Source organism: Entelurus aequoreus, linkage group LG20 (genome assembly GCF_033978785.1).
Source record: "Entelurus aequoreus isolate RoL-2023_Sb linkage group LG20, RoL_Eaeq_v1.1, whole genome shotgun sequence".
Lineage (NCBI taxonomy): Eukaryota > Metazoa > Chordata > Actinopteri > Syngnathiformes > Syngnathidae > Entelurus > Entelurus aequoreus.
The window spans coordinates 16,106,856-16,133,680 of record NC_084750.1 but is presented as its reverse complement, the minus strand read 5'-3'; the positions used below and the strand labels follow the sequence as shown (position 1 = coordinate 16,133,680).

At 36.4% G+C, this 26,825-nt stretch overlaps 1 protein-coding gene across 1 annotated transcript in view; it reads right to left on the bottom strand.

Annotated features, from left to right (window-relative positions):
* The window catches only part of LOC133635958 (rap guanine nucleotide exchange factor 5-like), a 174,382-nt gene that overhangs the window by 104,061 nt on the left and 43,496 nt on the right, over nucleotides 1-26,825 (bottom strand). The window contains exons 6-8 of the mRNA XM_062029474.1: nucleotides 8,128-8,209; nucleotides 4,925-4,973; nucleotides 4,771-4,844 (exon numbers count right to left, since the gene is read on the bottom strand). Coding sequence (XP_061885458.1) covers nucleotides 4,771-4,844; nucleotides 4,925-4,973; nucleotides 8,128-8,209 — 205 coding nt within the window. The remainder of the gene's footprint in view (nucleotides 1-4,770; nucleotides 4,845-4,924; nucleotides 4,974-8,127; nucleotides 8,210-26,825) is intronic.

Here is a 26,825-nt window from a genome sequence, read left to right as displayed (position 1 = left end):
CGCTTTTCATACACAAGGCAGACTCAAAGTGCTTCACAGACAACAAAGTGAAATGGAAGAAAATAAAAGCAAAATTAAAATGCAGACAATAAAAATAAAAACAGTGCAGACGTTAAAAGTTAAAAGATTAAAAGATTTAGCTGAAAGCGACTGTTATTGAGAAAAAATCCAACTTTTATCATAATACTGCACAAATGTTCCGGGTTTCCTTGTAAAATTTTGACTTGCGTTGTGTAAAATGATGACTTTTATTACAACATTGCCAAAATTTTAAGTTTTTCTTGTGAAACTGCGACCTTTTTCTTGTGAAATTCCAATTCATTTTTCACAACAAGCTTTTTTATATTTGCATAGTATGTATATATTATTAATGTTGTAAATACACATCTTTATATATCTAGAAAGGCTGGTCCTAAAGAGGTAGGCATTATTCTCACAAATACTTGTAACAAATACAAGAATGTGTGTGTGTGTGTGTTCTTGTATTTCTAGCCTTCTTGAGACATGAAGAAGGAAAAGTATCTTCCATATGAGGAGGTGTGAACAAGTGATGACATAAATCATGGTCCCAATAACATTGCATCTAATAGAGAATGTCTCATTTGCACCCCCTGCTGGTGACATCTATCAAAATGAGGGTGGTCCCAAAAAGGAGGGATGTTTCAAATTGACTGTGTGTCGCTTTTAAAAGTGCTCCCCCTCTGGCCAACATACGTAATAACAAGTGTGTGTAAGAAATTGAAATGCGCCCCCTCTGGCCAAAATTAATAAAACAAATAAAATAAATATTAAATATAAATAAATAAATAAATAAATAAGACATACTGTAATAACTTGAAGCAAATAATGAAGATTAAAAACCAATTACAAACAAAAAATAATAATAAATTAACGAAAATCAGTCTTTTTCTCACAATGTGTCGACTTTTTACTTATGAAATTGGGAACAATTTCTCATATTCTTTCTGTTTCTGTAATACTGCAATATTTTCTCAAAAAATTATTACTCTTTTTACGTAAAATTATTACTCATTTTACGTAAAATTATTACTTTTTAATGCAAAATGGTGACATTTGTCATATAAAATTCTGACCTTTATCACAATATTGCCAATGTTTTTTGTTGTTCTTGTTAAATAGTGACATTTTTCTAGTAAAATTATGACTTTTGTCATCATTTTGCCAAGTAAAATCCCGATTATTATTATTATACCGGCAAAATTTTAAAGTGTTCTTACATAATTGTGACTTTTTCACAAAGTTGCCAAAATTTTAAGCTTTTATTGTGAAATTGCGACCGTTATTGAGTAAAATTCCAACTTTTATTATAATGTTGCACAAACGTTCAGTTTTTCTTGTAAAATGTTGACTTGCGTTGAGTAAAATGATGACTTTTATTACAATACCGCCAAAATGTTAAGTTTTTCTTGTGAAACTGCGACCTTTTTCTTGTGAAATTCCAATTCATTTTTCACAAGAAGCTTTTTTATATTTGCATAGTATGTATATATTATTAATGTTGTAAATACACATCTTTATATATCTAGAAAGGCTGGTCCTAAAGAGGTAGGCATTATTCTCAGGTCTCAAGAAGGTAACAAATACAAGTATGTGTGTGTGTGTGTTCTTGTATTTCTACCCTTCTTGAGACATGAAGAAGGAAAAGTATCTTCCATATGAGGAGGTGTGAACTAGTGATGACATAAATCATGGTCCCAATAACATTGCATCTAATAGAGAATGTCTCATTAGCACCCCTGCTGGTGACATCTATCAAAATGAGGGTGGTCCCAAAAAGGAGAAATTTTTCAAATTGACTGTGTCGCTTTTAAAAGTGCTCCCCCTCTGGTCAACATACGTAATAACAAGTGTGTGTAAGAAATTGAAATGCGCCCCCTTTAGCCAAAATTAATAAAACAAATAAAATAAATATGTATATAGAGACATACTGCAATAACTTGAAGTAAATAATGAAGATTAAAAACCAATTAAAAACAAACACACAAAATAAATAAATTCTTTCTCACATTGTGTCGACTTTTTACTTATAAAATTGGGAACAATTTCTCATATTTTTTCTGCTTCTGTAATACTGCAATATTTTCTCGTAAAATTATTACTTTTTTATGTAAAATTATTACTTTTTAATGCAAAATGGTGACATTTGTCATATAAAATTCTGACCTTTATCACAATATTGCCAATTTTGTTGTTGTTCTTGTAAAATAGTGAATTTTTTTTGGTAAAATTACATAATTTTGCCAAGTAAAATTCCATTATTATTATTATATTGGCAACATTTTTAAGTTTTCTTATATTTCTTAAGCTTTTCTTGTGAAATTGCAACTGTTATTGAGAAAAATTCCAACTTTTATCATAATACTGCACAAATGTTCCGGTTTTCCTTGTAAAATTTTGACTTGCGTTGTGTAAAATGATGACTTTTATTACAATATTGCCAAAATGTTAAGTTTTTCTTGTGAAACTGCGACCTTTTTCTTGTGAAATTCCAATTCATTTTTCAAAAGAAGCTTTTTTATATTTGCATAGTATGTATATATTATTAATGTTGTAAATACACATCTTTATATATCTAGAAAGGGTGGTCCTAAAGAGGTAGGCATTATTCGGAGGTCTCAATAAGGTAACAAAAAACAGAATGTGTGTGTGTGTGTGTGTGTGTGTGTGTGTGTGTGTGTGTGTGTGTGTGTGTGTGTGTGTGTGTGTGTGTGTGTGTGTGTGTGTGTGTGTGTGTGTGTGTCGTTATCACCAGTGGTGGCTAGCCCATTCTATTTATTTTTATAGGGAAAGAAGGGAGGGGATATTCAATTTCCTAAAGAGTTGAGTAACCCTTCCTGTGTGCTTAACTATCCCACAGTGCCGTGTTTTAGCACACACACACACACACACACACACACACACACACACACACACACGCACACACGCACACACACACACACACCCACACACACACACCCACACACAACATGACAGCATTACTCCCACACACTTTGTTTACTAGGAAAACACCCCCAACCACGGCTCTTATCCGGGGGAAGGCCTGATAACACACACAAACAAAGTGTTTGTTTGCATTGTCGGACATGATGTTTCTTCAGCCCTCTGCTGTGTTTTAATAACGAAACATCCCCCGCTGCAATCAAGTTACATATTGTGTGTTAGGGTTCATCCATGGCGACAAATAAAGTACGTTTCTAACAAGTAGCATTATCACTGGAGGACGAGGGATAGCTAAACATGCTTCACGACACACCGGCGTCACAATGTAAACAAACGCCATGGGTGGATTTACACCTGAGATCTACTGTAATGATACCAAGTACAATCGCGTATCTAGTCGATACTACTATGATTACATCGATATTTTTTTATCGTCACAAATAAAATTAAAAAATCCATATTATGTTTATAAAGTCAGTAAATACGTCCCTGGACACATGAGGACTTTGAATATGACCAATGTATGATCCTGTAACTACTTGGTATCGGATCGATCGAAATTTGTGGTATCATCCAAAACTAATGTAAAGTATCAAACAACAGTTCTAACAAACACTCTTGGTGCAACTTAGACACATCATCAGTGTTGCATGCTGGGTTCATTGGGAGTTTCGGGTCTCACGACAGACTCCCTCGCCTAGGTGACCCAAGGGTGTCTGTTGCTGGATGAAAAAGCCACATCGGTGTGTAAAGGATATCACCACATGGGCTCAGGAACACTTCAGAAAACCACTGTCAGTAACTACAGTTGGTCGCTACATCTGTAAGTGCATAGCGACCAACTGTAGTTACTGACAGTGGTTTTCTAAAGTGTTCCTGAGCCCATGTGGTGATATCTTTTACACACTGATGTCGCTTTTTGATGCAGTACCGCCTGAGGGATCCAAGGGCATTAAATGTCACGTGCAGTGATTTCTCCAGATTCTCTGAACCTTTTGATGATATTACGGAGCGTAGATGGTGAAATCCCTAAATTCCTTGCAATGGCTGGTTGAGAAATGTTGTTCTTAAACTGTTGGACAATTTGCTCAGGCATTTGTTGACAAAGTGGTGACCCTCGACCCCGTCCTTGTTTGTGAACGACTGAGCATTTCTTGGAAGCTGCTTTTATACCCAATCATGGCACGCACCTGTTCCCAATTAGCCTGTTCACCTGTGGGATGTTCCAAATAAGTGTTTGATGAGCATTCCTCAACTTTCTCAGTCTTTTTTGCCACTTGTGCCAGCTTTTTTGAAACATGTTGCAGGCATCAAATTCCAAATGAGCTAATATTTGCAAAAAATAAAGTTTACCAGTTCGAATGTTAAGACATACGTCAGACATATGTGATAATAGCTTCAATATGGAGGCAACTTGTTTTTCCACTCTACTGGTACTTGAATAAAAACCGCCCCCAAAAATGTTTTGTAATAATAAGAACAACAAAAACAGAAATATCTAATCACTTTGGTATTCTTAATATATTAGGCATCGATAGTGTCGACATCGGGATCGATCACCCCTACCTGTAGCATTCTTAACCATTTATTTTCTTTTAGTCCTCCAGTGATAATGCTACATGTAAGAAACGCATTATTCTTATTTTCCTCCATAGTCCTGAGGATCAGTATTTTAGAAGCAGCTTCACGCCGCTGCAGCTCGCTCTCAAACTGGATGCCGGTGTTCAGGCGAGACGAGCACCCACCCATTCATGCAAATGTTGCCCCCCCCGATCTGATCCCATGTCATTTATATTCAATGTGAGTTACCGGGCTGGTCTCCGCGCTGGGTGAACGAATCTCCTGCTGCCTGGTCTCGACCATGTCAGAGTCCTGCTCCGCTACTGCAAACAATCACACACACACCACATGTTACCCGAGTCTCGTAGTCTTCAATAAAATAAAATAAACAACGTTTACTCACAAGCTTTGCGTGTCTTTCGGGCGAGAGCAGCCGCCAGCTCATTTTGCACCTAGGGGCGAGTTAAACCAAACAAGTATCACATTAGAGCAGTGGTACAGGCTCCATTTAGTGGTACGACAAATAATCCCTTTTCTTTTCCTGTATTCAAATACAGTGTGCAAACTGTGTAATAGCGGCCAAAAATCTTAAAAATGCTTATTAAATACAACCTCTGCCTTGTTTTTAACGAATACTTAGGCCTGCCATGCTACTGTAGTTTAATGTTGGTCATTAAGGTGGTACTTAGAGAGTTTTCTGAGGTGGCACACTGCAAAAAGTCAGTGTTCAAAAACAAGAAAAAATCATACAAAAATGAGGGGTATTTTATTTGAACTAAGCAAAATTATCTGCCGATAGAGGCTTTGCAGCTGACGTCATCAGCCACGCCCATTAGCTTGGCGGCCATCTTGCCGGTCACCAGTTCAGTGCCGGTCAACGACTCACACACGCTTTCTTGTTAGATCTGCTGCTATTTGAGCTTGGAAATGCTGGAAACCTGCTGTGCTGTTGGATGTAGCAATAGACGAGGCGATAAACCAAATCTTAGCTTCTATAGATTCCCGGCAAACATCAAAAAACGCGATAAATGGATCGCGGCGATTTGTCGTGAACGATGGAAACCTACGATGTACACAAGGATATGCAATGAACACTTCATATCAGGTATGTAAACAAACTATAACAGTATGCTCTTCTGTGTGTGCTTTTTCCTTACCTTGGTCATGAGAAGAAATCGATTCTTGTTTGGAATCTGCCATATGAGCCCATCATGCACAAAACCTGCTGTAAAATACTTGTAGGCATCCAGACTCTTGTATGCCTTAAGGTCCTTTCCAGTGTACGGAGATGGTGAATCGACGAGGTCATTATAAATGTCTGGATATGACAGATCAGGCAGGTCGGCTGTTGCAAAATGCTCAGGTGATTTTAGCATGCTTCTCGGTAAAAGGTACGGATCCGTTGTGCCAACAAGGTTCAACTTCTCTCGGTAACGTTTCTTGGACTCTTCATCCAAATGCACAACTTCATTGGATAGCAAATCAGCCATAATTCGGATGAAGTCGGTGAAAATGTAGCGCAGAAATCAAACTGAATCTGTACGAACACGTAGGAAGGAGCTGACCGGTTGACCGGCAAGATGGCGGCGTAACACAAAGTCACGTGAATGTATCACGTGACTGCAAAGCCTCTATAGAACAGGAAAATTTGGCTTGTCAAGACTTTCCAAAACAAGTAAAATTAGCTAACCTCAATGAACCCCAAAAATACCTTAAAATAAGTATATTCTCACTAATAACAAGTGCACTTTTCTTGGTAGAAAAAAAAGAGACCTTTTTGCTCAATATGTTGACAAATATTCTTAAATGAAGTAAATGCTGGTGCCATTATCTTGACATAATGATATGCGCTCGGCATTACATTTCTTGAAACCAGCAAACTTATACTAAAAACTAATTTATTGTTCTTAATGGAAAGGCAACAAGGCAACATCTTGTTACTCTCGGGGTCTCCTAGCCGCTCAGGCAAATCATATTGTCTAAAAATGCATTTTTCCATGGATAACATGACATCATCGCGCCAAGTGTGTGCTCTTAGTGCGCATATATACAGCCCGGCCCCCGGCCAACATTTTTTTAATTGTAATTTTGAGGAATTTATCTGAATGTGCATGAACTATTTCTGTTCAAAATTGTTTGAAATGTTAAATGTTTAAATATTAGTCAGTTTACTGTACTGTGCCAACTGTACTACTATATGAGTACGTGTTTTCTATTGTTTCATTGAAAATAAAACAGCAAAGTCCATTTGGCTGTCATCTGTTTTAATTATGAGACACAATTGTGTCAAAATCATGATTTATTTTTTTCATGCTTGAAATAAGAAATGATTACTTTAAAAAAGTAGTTTTATACTTGTGAGTGTTGGTGACACAGCTTTGCAACAGTTGATATTCTAGTTTCAAGCATGTTTTACTCAATATAGGTCATAATATTCTTTGGCTTTTAACACTACGTGAGTTGTGTGGTCTTCTGTCCTCTGTGTTTTTTTTAATACATTTTGATGTCTATTTTACTGTTTAAATTGGTTTTATCCTTTAAAATCGTTTTTAATTAGGGATGTCCGATAATGGCTTTTTGCCGATATCCGATATTCCGATATTGTCCAACTCTTTAATTACCGATACCGATATCAACCGATACCGATATCAACCGATATATGCAGTCGTGGAATTAACACATTATTATGCCTAATTTGGACAAGCATGTATGGTGAAGATAAGGTACTTTTTTTTAAAAATAATAAAATAAGATAACTAAATTAAAAACATTTTCTTGAATAAAAAAGAAAGTAAAACAATATCAAAACAGTTACATAGAAACTAGTAATTAATGAAAATTAGTAAAATTAACTGTTAAAGGTTAGTATTATTAGTGGACCAGCAGCACGCACAATCATGTGTGCTTACGGACTGTATCCCTTGCAGACTGTATTGATATATATTGATATATAATGTAGGAACCAGAATATTGATAACAGAAAAAAATGGGGGGAGGGAGGTTTTTTGGGTTGGTGCACTAATTGTAAGTGTATCTTGTGTTTTTTATGTTGATTTAATAAAAATTAAAAAAAATTAAAAAAACGATACAGAAAACAAAAAAACTGATACCGATAATTTCCGATATTACATTTTAACGCATTTATCGGCCGATAATATCGACAGGCCGATATTATCGGACATCCCTATTTTTAATCATATTTATTTTTTATATTGTTTTTGTATTGGTTTTCTATTCACTTATTCTTTGTTTTTATTCAGTCATTGGTGTAGCATATTGTTTTTAATATTGTTTTTAACATGGCTGTGCAGCACTTTGGAAACATTCTTGTTGTGTAAATGTGCTATATATATAAAGTGGATTGGATTGGATAACATCTCAGCAACAAGCTGTAATATCTTACTGAGATCATTTAGGACCAAAACCCTTCAAACAAGTAAAAGACTCCAACATAAAATCTGCTTAGTAAGAATAATTATCTTATTAGACAGAAAATAAGCAAATATCACCCTTATTTGAGATATTTCATCTTACTTAGATTTCACTTTTTGCAGTGCACTTGGTGAAAAAAGTTTGAGAAGCAGCGGTTTAAAAGCAGACACTCACCGTGGATGTGAGCCTTTCCAGAGCTTTCATCTGCAGAATCTCACTGCACACATCGCGGTTTCCTTCAGAGTCCTCCTCTGACCTGTAAGACACACACAAACACACACTTTCACTTTCTTTTTCTAACCATCAGAGCCATAACACTCTCCATAGCACCCCCTGTTCTACTAAACCAAGAACTACAACCTTCATATGTATTTTAATACTAAAAATTAATAAATAATAGGGATGTCCGATAATATCGGCCTGCCGATATTATCGGCCGATAAATGCTTTAAAATGTAATATCGGAAATTATCGGTGTCGGTTTTTTTATTATCTGTATCGTTTTTTTTAATTTTATTAAATCAACATAAAAAACACAAGATACACTTACAATTAGTGCACCAACCCAAAAAACCTCCCTCCCCCCATTTATTTCTGTTATCAATATTCTGGTTCCTACATTATATATCAATATATATCAATACAGTCTGCAAGGGATACAGTCCGTAAGCACACATGATTGTGCGTGCTGCTGCTCCACTAATAGTACTAACCTTTAACAGTTAATTTTACTCATTTTCATTAATTACTAGTTTCTATGTAACTGTTTTTATATTGTTTTACTTGCTTTTTTATTCAAGAAAATGTTTTTAATTTAGTTATCTTATTTTATTTTATTTTTTTTTAAGTACCTTATCTTCACCATACATGGTTGTCCAAATTAGGCATAATAATGTGTTAATTCCACGACTGCATATATCGGTTGATATCGGTATCGGTAATTAAAGAGTTGGACAATATCGGAATATCGACAAAAAGCCATTATCGGACATCCCTAATAAATAATACTAATTTCTGTTTCTAAAAAAAAAAAAAAAAAAAAAAAAAAAAAAAAGGCTCAATTTCCCCTCAGGGATTAAATAAAGTACTTCTGACGGCGACTCATTTCTGTTTCAATGGCACAAAATGCTCCATGTTTTTGTGACTTTTCACAAAGTGAGTTAATTTAAAGTAGAGGACAGAGCTGACGAACCGATTGATGATGTTTTAACAACTCATGATTATGGTTTAGATTTTTTTCAAAACATGCATACAGTTACAATATGGTATATTTCCATATTTTTTCTTTTTATCAGGAAGAAGCAGAGCTTATTCAAGCACTTCCTGTACTGAATTTGTACACAAACAAACTAAATACATAGATAAATAGTCAATAAAGTTTGCATGAATAATAGTTGAGTAACCTGTGATTAACATAATGAAATAAATAAACATGTTCAACTTTATTAAAAATGATTAACAGGATTCTTCTTCTTCCTGATGGATGGCACTTAATGTTGAAAATGACAATAAAGGGATTCTATTCTATTCTATGTCCAGCAAAACCTTACTTGTCAGGTTCAACCACCGATGACATCTATTAAACAAGACAAGAGGCAAAGAATTCAACAGAGACAGAATTCAATTTGGACTCAATTGAGGAGACCCTTGTACAGTATCTCAGCACGCTCTGCCAAAAGATTGCACGCCTCCTCCTTTTATTTTGGACCCTCCCCGACCACGTGGCCGCCGCTGTTTCCAAAGGACAAAGGTCGCAAAAAGTTCACAGAAAAGGACGGAAACAATTCACAGAAAAGGTCAGTTCAAAAAGAGTTCGTAAAATAGTTCCAAAAGAGGTCCATAAAATAGTTCAAAAAGACGTTCGTAAACCAGTTCAAAAAGGAGGTTCAAAAAGAGGTCGTCTGGAAATTGGGCAGATCCTGTCTTCTCTCCACTTTGAAGTCCTTGGGTTAGAACTAGGGATGTCCGATAATGGCTTTTTGCCGATATCCGATATTCCGATATTGTCCAACTCTTTAATTACGATATCAACCGATATATACAGTCGTGGAATTAACACATTATTATGTCTAATTTGGACAACCAGGTATGGTGAAGATAAGGTACTTTTAAAAAAAAATTATAAAATAAAATAAGATAAATAAATTAAAAACATTTTCTTGAATAAAAAAGAAAGTAAAACAATATAAAAACAGTTACATAGAAACTAGTAATTAATGAAAATGAGTAAAATTAACTGTTAAAGGTTAGTACTATTAGTGGAGCAGCAGCACGCACAATCATGTGTGCTTACGGACTGTATCCCTTGCAGACTGTATTGATATATATTGATATATAATGTAGGAACCAGAATATTAATAACAGAAAGAAACAACCCTTTTGTGTGAATGAGGAGGGAGGTTTTTTGGGTTGGTGCATTAATTGTAAGTGTATCTTGTGTTTTTTACGTTGATTTAATTAAAAAAAAAAACAAAAAAAAACGATACCGATAATTTCCGATGTTACATTTTAACGCATTTATCGGCCAATAATATCGGCAGGCCGATATTATCGGACATCCCTAGTTAGAACAATATCTTTCTGTCGATTACCATACATGAAAAAACACAGGAACACCTTCATCTTGCTTTCCCCCCCCTACACAGTGGAGTTTTACCAGCCTTACTCTTGGTAGGTTTCAAATACATTTTTTGTCATCTCACCAGACCCTCAATGTAACACAAAGTTTTTGTGATAATTTTAGAAACCATTATTCTAACACTACTAGCTGGTCATATAAACCCCAAAAGCAGTGAAGTTGTCACGTTGTGTAAATGGTAAATAAAAACAGAATACAATGATTTGCTAATCCTTTTCAACTTATATTCTATTGAATAGACTGCAAAGACAAGATATTTAATGTTCAGACTGAGAAACTTCTTTTTTTTGCAAATAATCATTAACTTAGAATGTAATGGCAGCAACACATTGCAAAAAAGTTGTCACAGGGGCGTTTTTACCACTGTGTTACATGGCCTTTCCTTTTAACAACACTCAGTAAACGTTTGGGAACTGAGGAGACACATTTTTGAAGTGGAATTCTTTCCCATTCTTGCTTGATGTACAGCTTAAGTTGTTCAACAGTCCGGGGGTCTCCCTTGTGCTATTTTAGGCTTCATAATGCACCACACATTTTCAATGGGAGACAGGTCTGGACTACAGGCAGGCCAGTCTAGTACCCGCACTCTTTAACTACGAAGCCATGCTGTTGTAACACGTGGCTTGGCATTGTCTTGCTGAAATAAGCAGGGGCGTCCATGATAACGTTGCTTGGATGGCAACATATGTTGCTCCAAAACCTGTATGTACCTTTCAACATTAATGGTGCCTTCGCAGATGTGTAAGTTACCCATGTCTTGGGCACTAATACACCCCCATACCATCACACATGCCGGCTTTTCAACTTTGCGCCTAGAACAATCCGGATGGTTCTTTTCTTCTTTGGTCCGGAGAACACGACATCCACAGTTTCCAAAAACAATTTGAAATGTGGACTCGTCAGACCACAGAACACTTTTCCACTTTGCATCAGTCCATCTTAGATGAGCTCGGGCCCAGCGAAGCCGGCGGCATTTCTGGGTGTTGTTGATAAATGACTCTGGCTTTGCAAGTGCATTAACTTGCACTTGCAGATGTAGCGACGAACTGTAGTTACTGGCAGTGGTTTTCTAAAGTGTTCCTGAGCCCATGTGGTGATATCCTTTACACACTGACATTCAATGTGGGTTTTCAGCCTTGCTGCTTACGTGCAGTGATTTCTCCAGATTCTCTGAACCTTTTGATGATATTACGGACCGCAGATGGTGAAATCCCTAAATTCCTTGCAATAGCTGGTTGAGAAATGTTGTCCCTAAACAATTTGCTCAGGCATTTGTTGACAAAGTGGTGACCCTCGCCCCGTCCTTGTTTGTGAATGACTGAGCATTTCATGGAAGCTGCTTTTATACCCAATCATGGCACCCACCTGTTCCCAATTTGCCTGTTCACCTGTATTCCTCAACTTTCTCAGTCTTTTTTGCCACTAGTGCCAGCTTTTTTGAAACATGTTGCAGGCATCAAATTCCAAATGAGCTAATATTTGCACAAAAAATAAAGTTTTCCAATTGGAACGTTAAATATCTTGTCTTTGCAGTCTATTCAATTGAATATAAGTTGAAAAGGATTTGCAAATCATTGTATTCTGTTTTTATTTACCATTTACACGACGTGACAACTTCACTGCTTTTGGGTTTTGTATAATAGATAATAAAACATTTGCCTCCCTTCTCTTGGTAAATATGTACAAATATAACAACATTGTGTGTGCTGTGTATAATACGCTGCATTATTCCCACAGCAATACAACATAAGGTTGTAGGTTTTTTGTCTCCAACAGGGGCAGACTGCACCCGAGGGCCCTTTCTCCTTACGTGTTCACTTAGAAAAGCAGTGGTTGGATTGGTTGGCCCCTCACACACACATGCAGAGCACATTTACATATCATTCTGATAGCACCAACTGATCCCAGAGGGACTTGCTATAGTTACTATGTGAGGAAGGAGGAGGGCTGTGTGTGTGTGCGGAACTAAATCAAATTGCTGTGCTTTTTCATTTCATTCATTCATTAATATTTACAGTTACAAAACCATGCTTCATGACAGCCAAGTGTTCTAGTCTCTGCTTTTTGTGTGGAAATGTGAGTCACCATAAGAGCGGTGTAGATGCCAACAGAAGCAGCATTGATGCTGCCTCCATGTTGGTCATAATAGAGACATGCTGCAAGGTGTTGTCACATTGCAGGATGTGTGGCTCCCCAATTTAAAAAAAGTATTACTGTATATCCCGGGTTATGGAGCGCACTTGTATTTTTGCCGTACACACATCATTGTGGAAGAGAAAAATATTTTCATATATTAGCCGCACCGGTGTCAAATACTTTGTAAATGTTTATTAATTGTTTCCAAACGGCACCTGTGACAAGGCAGTAAAACGGCCGATCAAACAAAACAGAAAAGTCATCGTCATGGACCCACTGGCTGCAGAGGCTAGCTCTCCAGTCGGACTCAATAACTCTGTGGTAATGTCTTGGTGAGTTTACCAAACTGAAACAATACAAAAAAAATTTATATTGTACATATTACATATTGTTATGAAGGTGTCTGTTACTACATTATATATATACTTGCAGTGTGTATATTGTACATAATACATATTGTTATGACGGTGTCTGTTACAACATTATATATACTTGCAGTGTGTATATTGTACATAATACATATTGTTATGAAGGTGTCTGTTACTACATTATATACTGTATATACTTTCAGAGTGTATATTGTACATATTACATATCGTTATGAAGGTGTCTGTTACTACATTATATATATACTTGCAGTGTGTATATTGTACATATTACATATTGTTATGAAGGTGTCTGTTACTACATTGTATATATAATTGCAGTGTGTATATTGTACATATTACATATTGTTATGAAGGTGTCTGTGACTACATTATATATATACTTGCAGTGTGTATATTGTATATAGTACATATTGTTATGAAAGTGTGTCTTACTACAATTTATATATAATTGCAGTGTGTATATTTTACATATTACATATTGTTATGAAAGTGTATCTTACTACAATTTATATATAATTGCAGTGTGTATATTTTACATATTACATATTGTTATGAAAGTGTCTGTTACTACATTATATATATACTTGCAGTATGTATATTGTACATAATACATATTGTTATGAAGGTGTCTGTTACTACATTATATATATACTTGCAGTGTGTATATTGACATATTACATATTGTTATGAAGGTGTCTGTTACAACATTATATATACTTGCAGTGTGTATATTGTACATAATACATATTGTTATGAAGGTGTCTGTTACTACATTATATATATACTTGCAGTGTGTATATTGTACATATTACATATTGTTATGAAGGTGTCTGTTACAACATTATATATATACTTGCAGTATGTATATTGTACATAATACATATTGTTATGAAGGTGTCTGTTACTACATTATATATATACTTGCAGTGTGTATATTGTACATATTACATATTATTATGAAGGTGTCTGTTACTACATTATATATATACTTGCAGTGTGTATATTGTACATATTACATATCGTTATGAAGGTGTCTGTTACTACATTATATATATATATATATATATATATATATATATATATATATATACTTGCAGTGTGTATATTTTACATATTACATATTGTTATGAAGGTGTCTGTTACTTCATTGTAGATATACTTGCAGTGTGTATATTGTACATATTACATGTTGTTATGAAGGTGGCTGTTACTACATTATATATATACTTGCAGTGTGTATATTGTACATATTACATATTGTTATGAAGGTGTCTGTTACTACATCATATATATATACTGGCAGTGTGTATATTTTACATATTACATATTGTTATGAAGGTGTCTGTTACTACATTATATATATACTTGCAGTGTGCATATTGTACATATTACATATTGTTATGAAGGTGTCTGTTACTACATTATATATATACTTGCAGTTTGTAAATTGTACATATTACATATCGTTATGAAGGTGTCTGTTACTACATTATATATATACTTGCAGTGTGTATATTGTACATATTACATATTGTTATGAAGGTGTCTGTTACAACATTATATATATACTTGCAGTATGTATATTGTACATAATACATATTGTTATGAAGGTGTCTGTTACTACATTATATATATACTTGCAGTGTGTATATTGTACATATTACATATTATTATGAAGGTGTCTGTTACTACATTATATATATACTTGCAGTGTGTATATTGTACATATTACATATCGTTATGAAGGTGTCTGTTACTACATTATATATATATATATATATATATATATATATATATATATATATATATATACTTGCAGTGTGTATATTTTACATATTACATATTGTTATGAAGGTGTCTGTTACTTCATTGTAGATATACTTGCAGTGTGTATATTGTACATATTACATGTTGTTATGAAGGTGGCTGTTACTACATTATATATATACTTGCAGTGTGTATATTGTACATATTACATATTGTTATGAAGGTGTCTGTTACTACATCATATATATATACTGGCAGTGTGTATATTTTACATATTACATATTGTTATGAAGGTGTCTGTTACTACATTATATATATACTTGCAGTGTGCATATTGTACATATTACATATTGTTATGAAGGTGTCTGTTACTACATTATATATATACTTGCAGTTTGTAAATTGTACATATTACATATCGTTATGAAGGTGTCTGTTACTACATTATATATATACTTGCAGTGTGTATATTGTACATATTACATATTGTTATGAAGGTGTCTGTTACTACATTATATATATACTTGCAGTGTGTATATTGTACATATTACATATTGTTATAAAGGTGTCTGTTACTACATTATATATATATACTTGCAGTGTGTTTATTGTACATATTACATATTGTTATGAAGGTGTCTGTTACTACATTATATATATATATACTTGCAGTGTGTATATTGTACATATTACATATTGTTATGAAGGTGTCTGTTACTACATTATATATACACTTGCAGTGTGTATATTGTACATATTACATATTGTTATGAAGGTGTCTGTTACTACATTATATATATACTTGCAGTGTGTATATTGTACATATTACATATTGTTATGAAGGTGTCTGTTACTACATTATATATACTTGCAGTGTGTATATTGTACATATTACATATTGTTATGAAGGTGTCTGTTACTACATTATATATATACTTGCAGTGTGTATATTGTACATATTACATATTGTTATGAAGGTGTCTGTTACTACATTATATATATACTTGCAGTGTGTATATTGTACATATTACATATTGTTATAAAGGTGTCTGTTACTACATTATATATATATACTTGCAGTGTGTTTATTGTACATATTACATATTGTTATGAAGGTGTCTGTTACTACATTATATATATATACTTGCAGTGTGTATATTGTACATATTACATATTGTTATGAAGGTGTCTGTTACTACATTATATATACACTTGCAGTGTGTATATTGTACATATTACATATTGTTATGAAGGTGTCTGTTACTACATTATATATATACTTGCAGTGTGTATATTGTACATATTACATATCGTTATGAAGGTGTCTGTTACTACATTATATATATACTTGCAGTATGTATATTGTACATAATACATATTGTTATGAAGGTGTCTGTTACTACATTATATATATACTTGCAGTGTGTATATTGACATATTACATATTGTTATGAAGGTGTCTGTTACAACATTATATATACTTGCAGTGTGTATATTGTACATAATACATATTGTTATGAAGGTGTCTGTTACTACATTATATATATACTTGCAGTGTGTATATTGTACATATTACATATTGTTATGAAGGTGTCTTGTTACTACATTATATATATACTTGCAGTGTGTATATTGTACATATTACATATTGTTATGAAGGTGTCTGTTACTACATTATATATATACTTGCAGTGTGTATATTGTACATATTACATATTGTTATGAAGGTGTCTGTTACTACATTATATATATACTTGCAGTGTGTATATTGTACATATTACATATTGTTATGAAGGTGTCTGTTACTACACTGTATATATACTTGCAGTGTGTATACAAAACAGAGGGTTTTGAAGTTGTTTCAGAGGACTTTGCATGCTACAACGGTGACTCCCATTAGCCGCATTTTCTAAGCGTTTTTAATCCTCTTTAAAATCCTTAAAAACGTTCTTGTCTCTCATAATAATAAAAAAGGGGAAATTCCGAATAAAGTGCAGTTCCCTTTCGCATCACAGTTGACTGCCATGATAATCAAGGTCCACTTTGCAAATTGACAAAGTTATTCACGTGTTTTGTTTACTCGAGATGTTTTTCTCATCCTTTCACTGGTCGCTCAGACACGGGCATGTTCGCTTTTGTCTGTCATCGGCGCCCGATTTCGTCAATTATTTTTGCCTCAGAACCAGCATCCACTGCAGTGGACATTTGTGTTTTGCGCAAAAGGGATCTTTTTTGTCATAAAATGTGCAACTCTGACAAAAGGATGCAAGTTCTCAGTCATTTATATGACGTTTTCTCGCCACAATGGCTGAATTGCATACTGTATGAAATGGGACTGAGATATTCGCAAGGCTAATGCAGAGCGAGGTTTTGAATAGAATATTGGCATTGATGATTTATCATGCGCCGTGGGGTATTCTTTCATAATTCATTTACGGTGCTGTGATGCATGAAGAGCCACGAGAAGACTAAACATACATTAGGCAATAATTTATTCCCACCGACCACGTCAGTAAATTATCCTACTTGAAGTTAAAGTTAAGACGGAAGACATTATTGTTCAGACAGGCTGAAATGTTACATAGATATGTATTATGTATAAAAAAAAACTGTTGGAACGTTGGCATGGTAACAAGCTCCATATTATTGTTTTACATTTGTTTTATCTTCTTGTAATACCAAATTCTGTTTCCCATGTATTCATTTACTTGTGGCAAGTCAATTAAGTGACAAAGTGAAAAAAAGTGAATTTTTTTTGGAATATTTTTTGATAGTTTTAGTTAAATGTGAATCATGTTCCACAAAACACTGGCGACATTATGCATTTTAAAATGAGAGTTTTTTAGAGATTTGAGCAAAAGGCTTTCAGCAGTGCACTCACTGAGTGCGGAGAGCAGCATACTGTGGCAGTGAAACGTTAGCGGTCAATGTTCGTCTAGACAAGAGTTTGGTGACTATAAGACTCAAAGTCGAAATGTATTTGCCGTTTTATGTTAAATTTGTTCCATTAAAATCCAATTTTTCAACGTTTTTACAAGTTTGAAACGACCACGGTGCTAATTTCTGTTAGCCTGTCAATGGGGTCGTCCATTGTATGTTAGCATTAAGCTATCGGAAAAAGAGCCAACCTATACCCTGTATGGTTCCACTGCTTTCTTCCGGTTTATACCAAACGGTAGTGTTGCAATAACATGATTTCTATTTAATTCTAATTTAATGGATTTTCCTTTGTGCGCTGAGTTTTTACAGTAAATTCAACGTGGAGACTATCAATAAATGTTTTCATTTCAAACAGCTTAATTTTTGATTCATCTGACATCACATGGACAAAGATAAGACCTTCTGGAGGAAAGTTCTGTGGTCAGATGAAACAAAAATGGAGCTGTTTGGCCACAATACCCAGCAATATGTTTGGAGGAGAAAAGGTGAGGCCTTTAATCCCAGGAACACCAGGCCTACCGCCAAGCATGGTGGTGGTAGTATTATGCTCTGGGCCTGTTTTGCTGCCAATGGAACTGCTGCTTTACAGAGAGTAAATGGGACAATGAAAAAGGAGGACTACCTCCAAATTCTTCAAGACAACTTAAAAGAAAAATTCCTAGTTTGTGAACCTGTTCTCAAACAATGGCAATAAAACTATTCTGATTCTAAAATCCTCAGCCCGGAGGTTGGGTCTTCGGCGCAGTTGGGTGTTCCAACAGGACAATGACCCCAAACTAGGGGTGTAACGGTACGTGTATTTGTATTGAACCGTTTCGGTACGGGGGTTCCGGTTCAGAGATGTACCGAACGAGTTTCCACACGGACATATTAAGTAGCGTAACGCACGTTGTGTAAACAATGCACACCGAGGCACAACACACGGCATGCTAGCAGCTAACGGGCTAGGATAGACTGACCATACGTCCTCTTTTCACCGGACATGTCCTCTTTTGCGGCGGAGTTTCTTAAATGCCTCAAATGTCCGGCATTTTGAGTTAGGGTTGCGTGTATTTTCAATGTACGTTCAGGGTTAAGAAGGGGTTAAAAACAAAACAAATTGTGCGCGCAGCAGCATTGGTGAGAGAGGGGCAGAGACAGAGAGAGAGAGAGAGTTATGATAAACGCGCATGCGTCACCAGGCTCTGCTTTTTATCCATAGATTTATCACATTTAATTGTTTATTATCTATAGCAGGGGTGTCAAAAGTGTGCCCCGGAGGCCATTTGAGGCCCACAGCTAATGTTTTAAAGGCCCACGGCACATTCTAAAAATACTATTAAAATAAACAAAAACATAACAAAAGTGAAATAAAAAAGCTTAAAGGTTAAATGTAATTTAGAAAAAGTTGCAATGTTGACTAATAAAACAAAGCTGTTTTTTTTCTTTCAAACTGTCATTGCTCAAAACATAATATTGAATCAAAATCAATGTTATTATGAATTATTGACCTATCCAAGGTTCCCATTACTTCACATCAAATATTCCACTAAGAAAAATATTTTTGGTGGAAGATTTTGCAAATTTGGTAAATAAATAACCCAAAAATGTATATTTTGTTGTTTTCTTACTGTACCGAAAATTAACCGAACCGTGACCTCTAAACCGAGGTACGTACCGAACGGAAATTTTTGTGTACCGTTACACCCCTACCCCAAACACATGTCAAAAGTGGTAAAGGAATGGCTAAATCAGGCTACAATTAAGGTTTTAAATGTCTTTCCCAAAGTCCTGACTTAAACATGTGGACAATGCTGAAGAAACAAGTCAGAAAACCAACAAATTTAGCTGAACTGCACCAATTTTGTCAAGAGGAGTGGTCTAAAATTCAAGCAGAAGCTTGTGGATGGCTACCAAAAGCGCCTTATTGCAGTGAAACTTGCCAAGGGACATGTAAGCAAATACTAACATTGCTGTATGTATACTTTTGGCCCTCACATTTTCAGTAGACCCATAATAAATTCATAAAAGAAGCAAACTTCATGAATGTTTTTTTTGTGACCAACAAGTATGTGCTCCAATCACTACATCACAAAAAAATAAGAGTTGTAGAAATGATTGGAAACTCAAGACAGCCGTGACATGATGTTCTTTACAAGTGTATGTACACTTTTGACCACGACTGTACATATATCAATCCTGTTAATGTACAGATGTCCTCTTTAACACGGAGACAGGCGGAGGACAAGACCGGCGAGGGAGCGTGCGAGGTGAAGAGACAGCAGGTGCCAGCGGAGCCACAATGCAGCAATCAAAAAGAGAAAACAGCGGCCCGGTGAAAGCGCCAGACGGAGTGAGAATGTTGAATACGTAATCTCTTCTGTGCGGAGGACATCAATTGCTTGGGCCAGCAGTCAGGATGAAAAGGAAGACATCAGATACGGTAAATGCATTTTATAGGACACTCCCAGGCCGAGACCGAACTAAATCAAAACTAAAAAAAGGAATCTTTTCCATAACAATGAGGAACGATGCAATTGTATAATTTGCATAATTGGTCACGATGCATTTGCATGTCATTTTTAAGGACGCTGTGGGAGGAAAGAAGCGATGAGCAGTAGGGATGTCCGATAATGGCTTTTTGCCGATATCCGATATTGTCCAACTCTTTAATTACCGATACCGATATCAACCGATACCGATATCAACCGATATATGCAGTCGTGGAATTAACACATTATTATGCCTAATTTGGGCAACCAGGTATGGTGAAGATAAGGTACTTTTTTAAAAAATTGGTAAAATAAGATAAATAAATTAAAAACATTTTCTTGAATAAAAAAGAAAGTACAACAATATAAAAACAGTTACATAGAAACTAGTAATGAATGAAAATGAGTAAAATTAACTGTTAAAGGTTAGTACTATTAGTGGAGCAGCAGCACGCACAATCATGTGTGCTTACGGACTGTATCCCTTGCAGACTGTATTGATATATATTGATATATAATGTAGGAACCAGAATATTAATAACAGAAAGAAACAACCCTTTTGTGTGAATGAGTGTAAATGGGGGAGGGAGGTTTTTTGGGTTGGTGCACTAATTGTAAGTGTATCTTGTGTTTTTTATGTTGATTTAAAAAACAAAAAACGATACCGATAATAAAAAAAAACGATACCGATAATTTCCGATATTACATTTTAACGCATATATCGGCCGATATTATCGGACATCTCTAATGAGCAGCTATACAAACATGTGTAGAACTGCTAAGGAAATCATGTGAGTTTACAAAAGTGTCCAAGAACACCAGAAAAGTCACCAGATTTGAGGATAATCTTTAACTGAACAGTCACAAAAAACACATTCTCTGCTGCGTAGGAGATGTGTTTAAGCTACATTCACAAAAAGTCCCATTATAATGTGCTTATGAACAGGTAGCGTATTCTCTGGACCATAGGGCGCACCGGATTACAAGGCGCACTGCCGATGAGCGGGTCTAGTTAGGTCTATTTTCATACAAAAGGCGCACCGGATTACAAGGCGCATTAAAGGGGTCATATTATTTTTTCTACATTTAAAAGACTTCCTTGTGGTCTACATAACGTAATGTAATGGTGGTTCTTTGGTCAAAATGTTGCATAAATTATGTTTTACACATCATCTTCAAGTCGCTTTCTGACGGTGTGAATTACGGATGTGCCGTTTTGTAGGCGGTCTTATTTACGTGGCTCACCTTCGACAGCGTCTTCTCCCCGTCATCTTTGTTGTAGCGGTGTAGCGTGCAAGGACGGGGGTGGAAAAAGTGTCAAAAGATGGAGCTAACTGTTTTAATGACATTCACACTTTACTTCAATCAATAACGGAGCAGCATCTCCTCATCCGTTGCTCACTAGTGCAACAACAACGCCGGAAATGTGTCCCGTGAAAAACCGTCCCACCGGAACTCTCAAACTAAAGTTCCTTGGGTGAATAATGTAATCTCACTACACCGGTATGTTTTAGCGCTTTCATGGCGAGTTTACTGACAGATATAAGTAAGAACTTTACACTACTTTATATTAGAAATGGCAACAGCGGAGGGTAAATGTCACATAACAAGAAGGTAGAGAAAAAGAAGATGCTTATCGACTACGGAATCGGCACGGACTACAGTGGCGGACGTGCGCAAATTTTCAGCACTTATGCAGATCTCAAATTCACATCAGCAGGTACCAGAAGGTAAGAAAAGTTGCTTTTGCATAATATTGTGAAACAAAACGCCAGATAATAGGTCTGCCAATGGGTGCCATTTTGCGGTCCTTGTACACACACCATGTCACGACGTGGGGGTTTTCGCGGCTTACTGCGAGGATTGTTCTCCCAGGACGCAAACTGACTTTTCCGGACGACGGTAGCAGGTAGGAACATATTTAAGACTGGAGCCTGCAATGCCTCAGACTGGAAGTCTCTCCAGAGAGTGGTGAGGACGGTGGAAAAGACCATCAGGACTCCTCTTCCTCCTATCTAGGAGATCGCAAAAAGCCGCTGCCTGACCAGGGCTCAGAAAATCTGCAAAGACTCCTCCCACCCCCACCAAGGACTGTTTTCACTGCTGGACTCTAGGAAGAGGTTCCGCAGCCTCCGAAGCAGAACCTCCAGGTTCTGTAATAGCTTCTTCCCTCAGGCCGTAAGACTCTTAAACGCATCATAATTAAATTATCCTCTCAACTCCCCCCAAAATGGATTAACTCGCTGGAATAAAAAAGACAATATAACATGCATCCATAAACGTGGACGCATGTGAAAAAGTGCAATATATTTATCTGTACAGTAATCTATTTATTTATTTATATATATTTATTTATTTTATATATAGATTATATATATATTATTTATATATATTTATTTATTTATATATGCACCTTATAGCTTTTTTTCCCCTGCATTACCATGAGCTTATGTAACGAAATTTTGTTCTTATCTGTGCTGTAAAGTTCAAATTTGAATGACAATAAAAAGGAAGTCTAAGTCTAAGTCTAATTTAATAATCACTCTCAAACAGGTACCAACAAAAAAGGCGCACAAGGCGAAGGCACAACTTGGCGAAGGCACAACTTAGCGCAGGAAAAAACTAACACTTAGCGTAAACTATGGACAGGGCAAAACAAAAACTCGCTAGCTGTGGTATGAATAAACAAAAATTACTTGGCATGGCATGAAGCAAGAAAAGAGCATGAAACAATCGCATGAATAGCATGAACTATGGCATGAAAAGAACATGAGAAGAGCAATGTCGCCAGACCGACTAACTGCAGTGTTTCCCACACATTCATTTATTTGTGGCGGCCCGCCACGAAAGAATTACGTCCGCCACAAATTTAAAAAAAAAAAAAAAAAAAAAATGTTTTTTTTTTTTTTTGTCCTGTCCAGCTTCACAGGCAAATCATATAGTTGATGTAGATGCCCATATCGGCTGTTCAGATTTACTTTACAAAAGAGAAGTGTAGGATACTTCTCTTGTTGCCTTATTTATATTTGACTTTATTAAATGTATTTATATTAGAAACACAACATGTGTATATAACAAAGGGTGCAAAGTCTGCAGGCAGTAGGAAACACATGGTTAAGTGTAGGGAGTAAAACTGATGGCAGTCTAAAGTTCAAGATTTTTGGAGCTCTTTGTTCAGTGGATCAGATGTTTGATGAAGCTCTGTGTCTATCTACCACCACTACTGTTTTCTGTTTATTTGTTACTGACTGTGGCAGGACACCTCTGCCTCTGTTTCACTTTATGTTGCTGGTAAATAATATGGTTGTAGTAGTAGGCTAAAGTTAAATTATTTAGTATGCACTAATTAAAGGGGCAGAGCTTTATGAGACATTTTAGCTTTTATATTTTATAAGATATATTTTTTGTAAGAACCACAATTAATAAATATATTTCAGTGAATAACTTATTGTTCAAATCTGTACATTAATATGTACATCAAGTGTTGTAATTATATTGTAAAATGGATGGATGGACGTTTAAAACAAAACTGTTATTATTAATTAGTAAGTATACATTTTTTGAGCCTTTTTAGAGAAAATTTAATTATGCAAATTACTCGATGATGTCATGGTGACCACGCCCATAGCCACGCCCCCACCGCCACAGGTATCTTGGCAGTTTATGGGAAACACTGAACTGGCAAAAACAGGCTCTCTTGATTAGAGACAGGTGTGACCCGAACGCAAGAGACTGGTGAAAATCATAAGTCGTCATGGAAACTAAAACAAACAAGGGAGCGCAAACAGGAACTAAAATAGACCAAAAAATAACAAAAACATAATCCAGACCGCAGATCATGACACACCATAATAATACTTGTATCTCTGACTACGGTAGCCGTAATGGGCCGACAATCCATCAAGTGGTGCGGCTTCAGTGTCGTACTAAAACATTTTGACAGATTATTGAGTGCCGTTTGTAATGTTCTTTATTTTCAATGGAACATTTAAAGTTTTGGTGTTGTTTACTGGCGTCATAGTGCAGTCTACACGTATCTCTTATGTGTGACTGCCATCTACTGGTCACACGCATCATTACACCATGTACCAAATAAAATTGCTTTGAGGTCGGTAAGCACAACCAGAATTATTCCGTACATTAGGCGCACCGGGTTATAAGGCGCACTGTCGATTTTTGAGAAAAATGAAAGGATTTTAAGTGTGCCTTATAGTCCAAAAAATAAGGTACGTGGGTGTGTGTGTGTGGGGAGTCTGCGGGGTGTGTAAGGACCGGCCTCGAGGCCAGCGGCAGTTGAGTGGATTGCCCAGCTGGGGCAGGTTATCTAATCACCTGTTGCCCTTATTAGCAGCAGCCGGACCGAGACAAGTTGTTGTAGTTGGAGTTGCTGTTGAGCAGACGCACGGACACGCACAGAGTGAGACACGCCCGACTGGAAAGTCAAACATATATTGCTGGAAAGCAAGCCACCCCCAGGGGTTTATGTCAATAAAAGACTTCATTCAAACTGTAGAGGGAAAACCTCTACAGTGGGATACTACTAAACTAAGAAAGATGATTTGCACCAACCGAAGGCTCGTTACTGCTGCCTTAGCACGCAAGAGACCAGTTCATGAAACCATTCAACACATCTGACAGTGGCCCTGCAAAAAAAAAAAATGGTGCACTTTGCAAAATGTAGCCATACTTGTTGGTTACACCTGAAGTCTTGACAGTATTAAATGAACAGAGACATTCAGCGCCCTTGCCTTTAAGCACTCAGGATGTCTGGACACCTTTTTAGGCTCAATGAAAAAGCTGATGTCTGATGGGGTTTTTTTTTTGTTTAAACGTCACATGCACTACTTTTGTTCATTTATTTGAGTGACAGATTGAGTTCAGTGGCAGCCTCAGCAGGGATCCCACACGCGGTAAAGGAGACGCAGGGAACTTTAGCTGACATCCTCTGCGTGTGTGTGTGTGTGTGTGTGTGTGTGTGTGTGTGTGTGTGTGTGTGTGTGTGTGTGTGTGTGTGTGTGTGTGTGTGTGTGTGTGTGTGTGTGTGTGTGTGTGTGTGTGTGTGTGTGTGTGCGTGTGTGTGTGTCACATAAGCACACCGAGGATTTAGAACTCTAAAAAGGGATTTGGATTCTCGCTGGGATTTGAGGAAGATATCGGGGAACGTGGGAGGGAATATATCAGAGAACTTCCTCGGGTGCACGGCGCCGCTACAAACTCCAGCATGGATGCTTAGCTTTTTCACAGACATGCAACATTGAGAAAAAAAAAAAAAAAGCAAAAGCCCCAAATCAGAGTACAACTTCCCAGGTGAGCCTTTAAGCAACTTTTTTTCACGTCATCCAATCCACTCTCCTTCATATACATCAATAAAGAGGGATGGGTACCAAATTCGGTACTTTTATAGGAAGCCGCTGTACTTTGAAGATGGTGCCGAGTGTCCGAATCCGTGAGTTTTAAGTGTAACTGTACAAAATGAGCAACAATGCTAGCCTTCCTTCCGATTGCCATCCAGCCAAAACCAAAAATAGGACGTAAAAATAGGTTAAAGTACACAAGTGTGTGAACAAAACGAGACGTTAAGCACCGAGCTACGTGAAAGTATGGCTGAGCTACAAGAGGAGGTAATCTTGTCTTTTTGGCGTTTGTCTCAAAGCAATCATCTATTAAAAGGTTATGTACCCCTTAAAGGCCTACTGAAATGATTTTTTTTTATTTAAACGGGGATAGCAGATCCATTCTATGTGTCATACTTGATCATTTCGCGATATTGCCATATTTTTGCTGAAAGGATTTAGTAGAGAAAATCGACGATAAAGTTCGCAACTTTTGCTCGCTGATAAAAAAAAGCCTTGCCTGTACCGGAAGTAGCGTGACGTCACAGGAGCTAGTATTCCTCACAATTCCCCGTTGTTTACAATGGAGCGAGAGAGATTCGGACCGAGAAAGCGACGATTACCCCATTAATTTGAGCGAGGATGAAACATTCGTAGATGAGGAACGTTACAGTGAAGGACTTGAGAGGCAGTGATGGACGTATCTTTTTTCGCTCTGACCGTAACTTAGGTACAAGCTGGCTTATTGGATTCCACACTCTCTCCTTTTTCTATTGTGGATCACGGATTTGTATTTTAAACCACCTCGGATACTATATCCTCTTGAAAATGAGAGTCGGGCACGCGAAATGGACATTTAAAGTGACTTTTATCTCCACGACAATACATCGGTGACACACTTAGCTACTGAGCTAACGTGATAGCATCGTTCTCAAATGAAGATAGAAACAAAATAAATAAACCCCTGACTGGAAGGATAGACAGAAGATCAACAATACTATTAAACCATGGACATGTAACTACACGGTTAAAAATTCTCAGCCTGGTAAGGCTTAACAATGCTGTTGCTAACGACGCTAAGGCTAATTTAGCAATTTAGCAACCGGACCTCACAGAGCTATGATAAAAACATTAGCGCTCCACCTACGCCAGCCAGCCCTCATCTGCCCATCAACACCCGTGCTCACCTGCGTTCCAG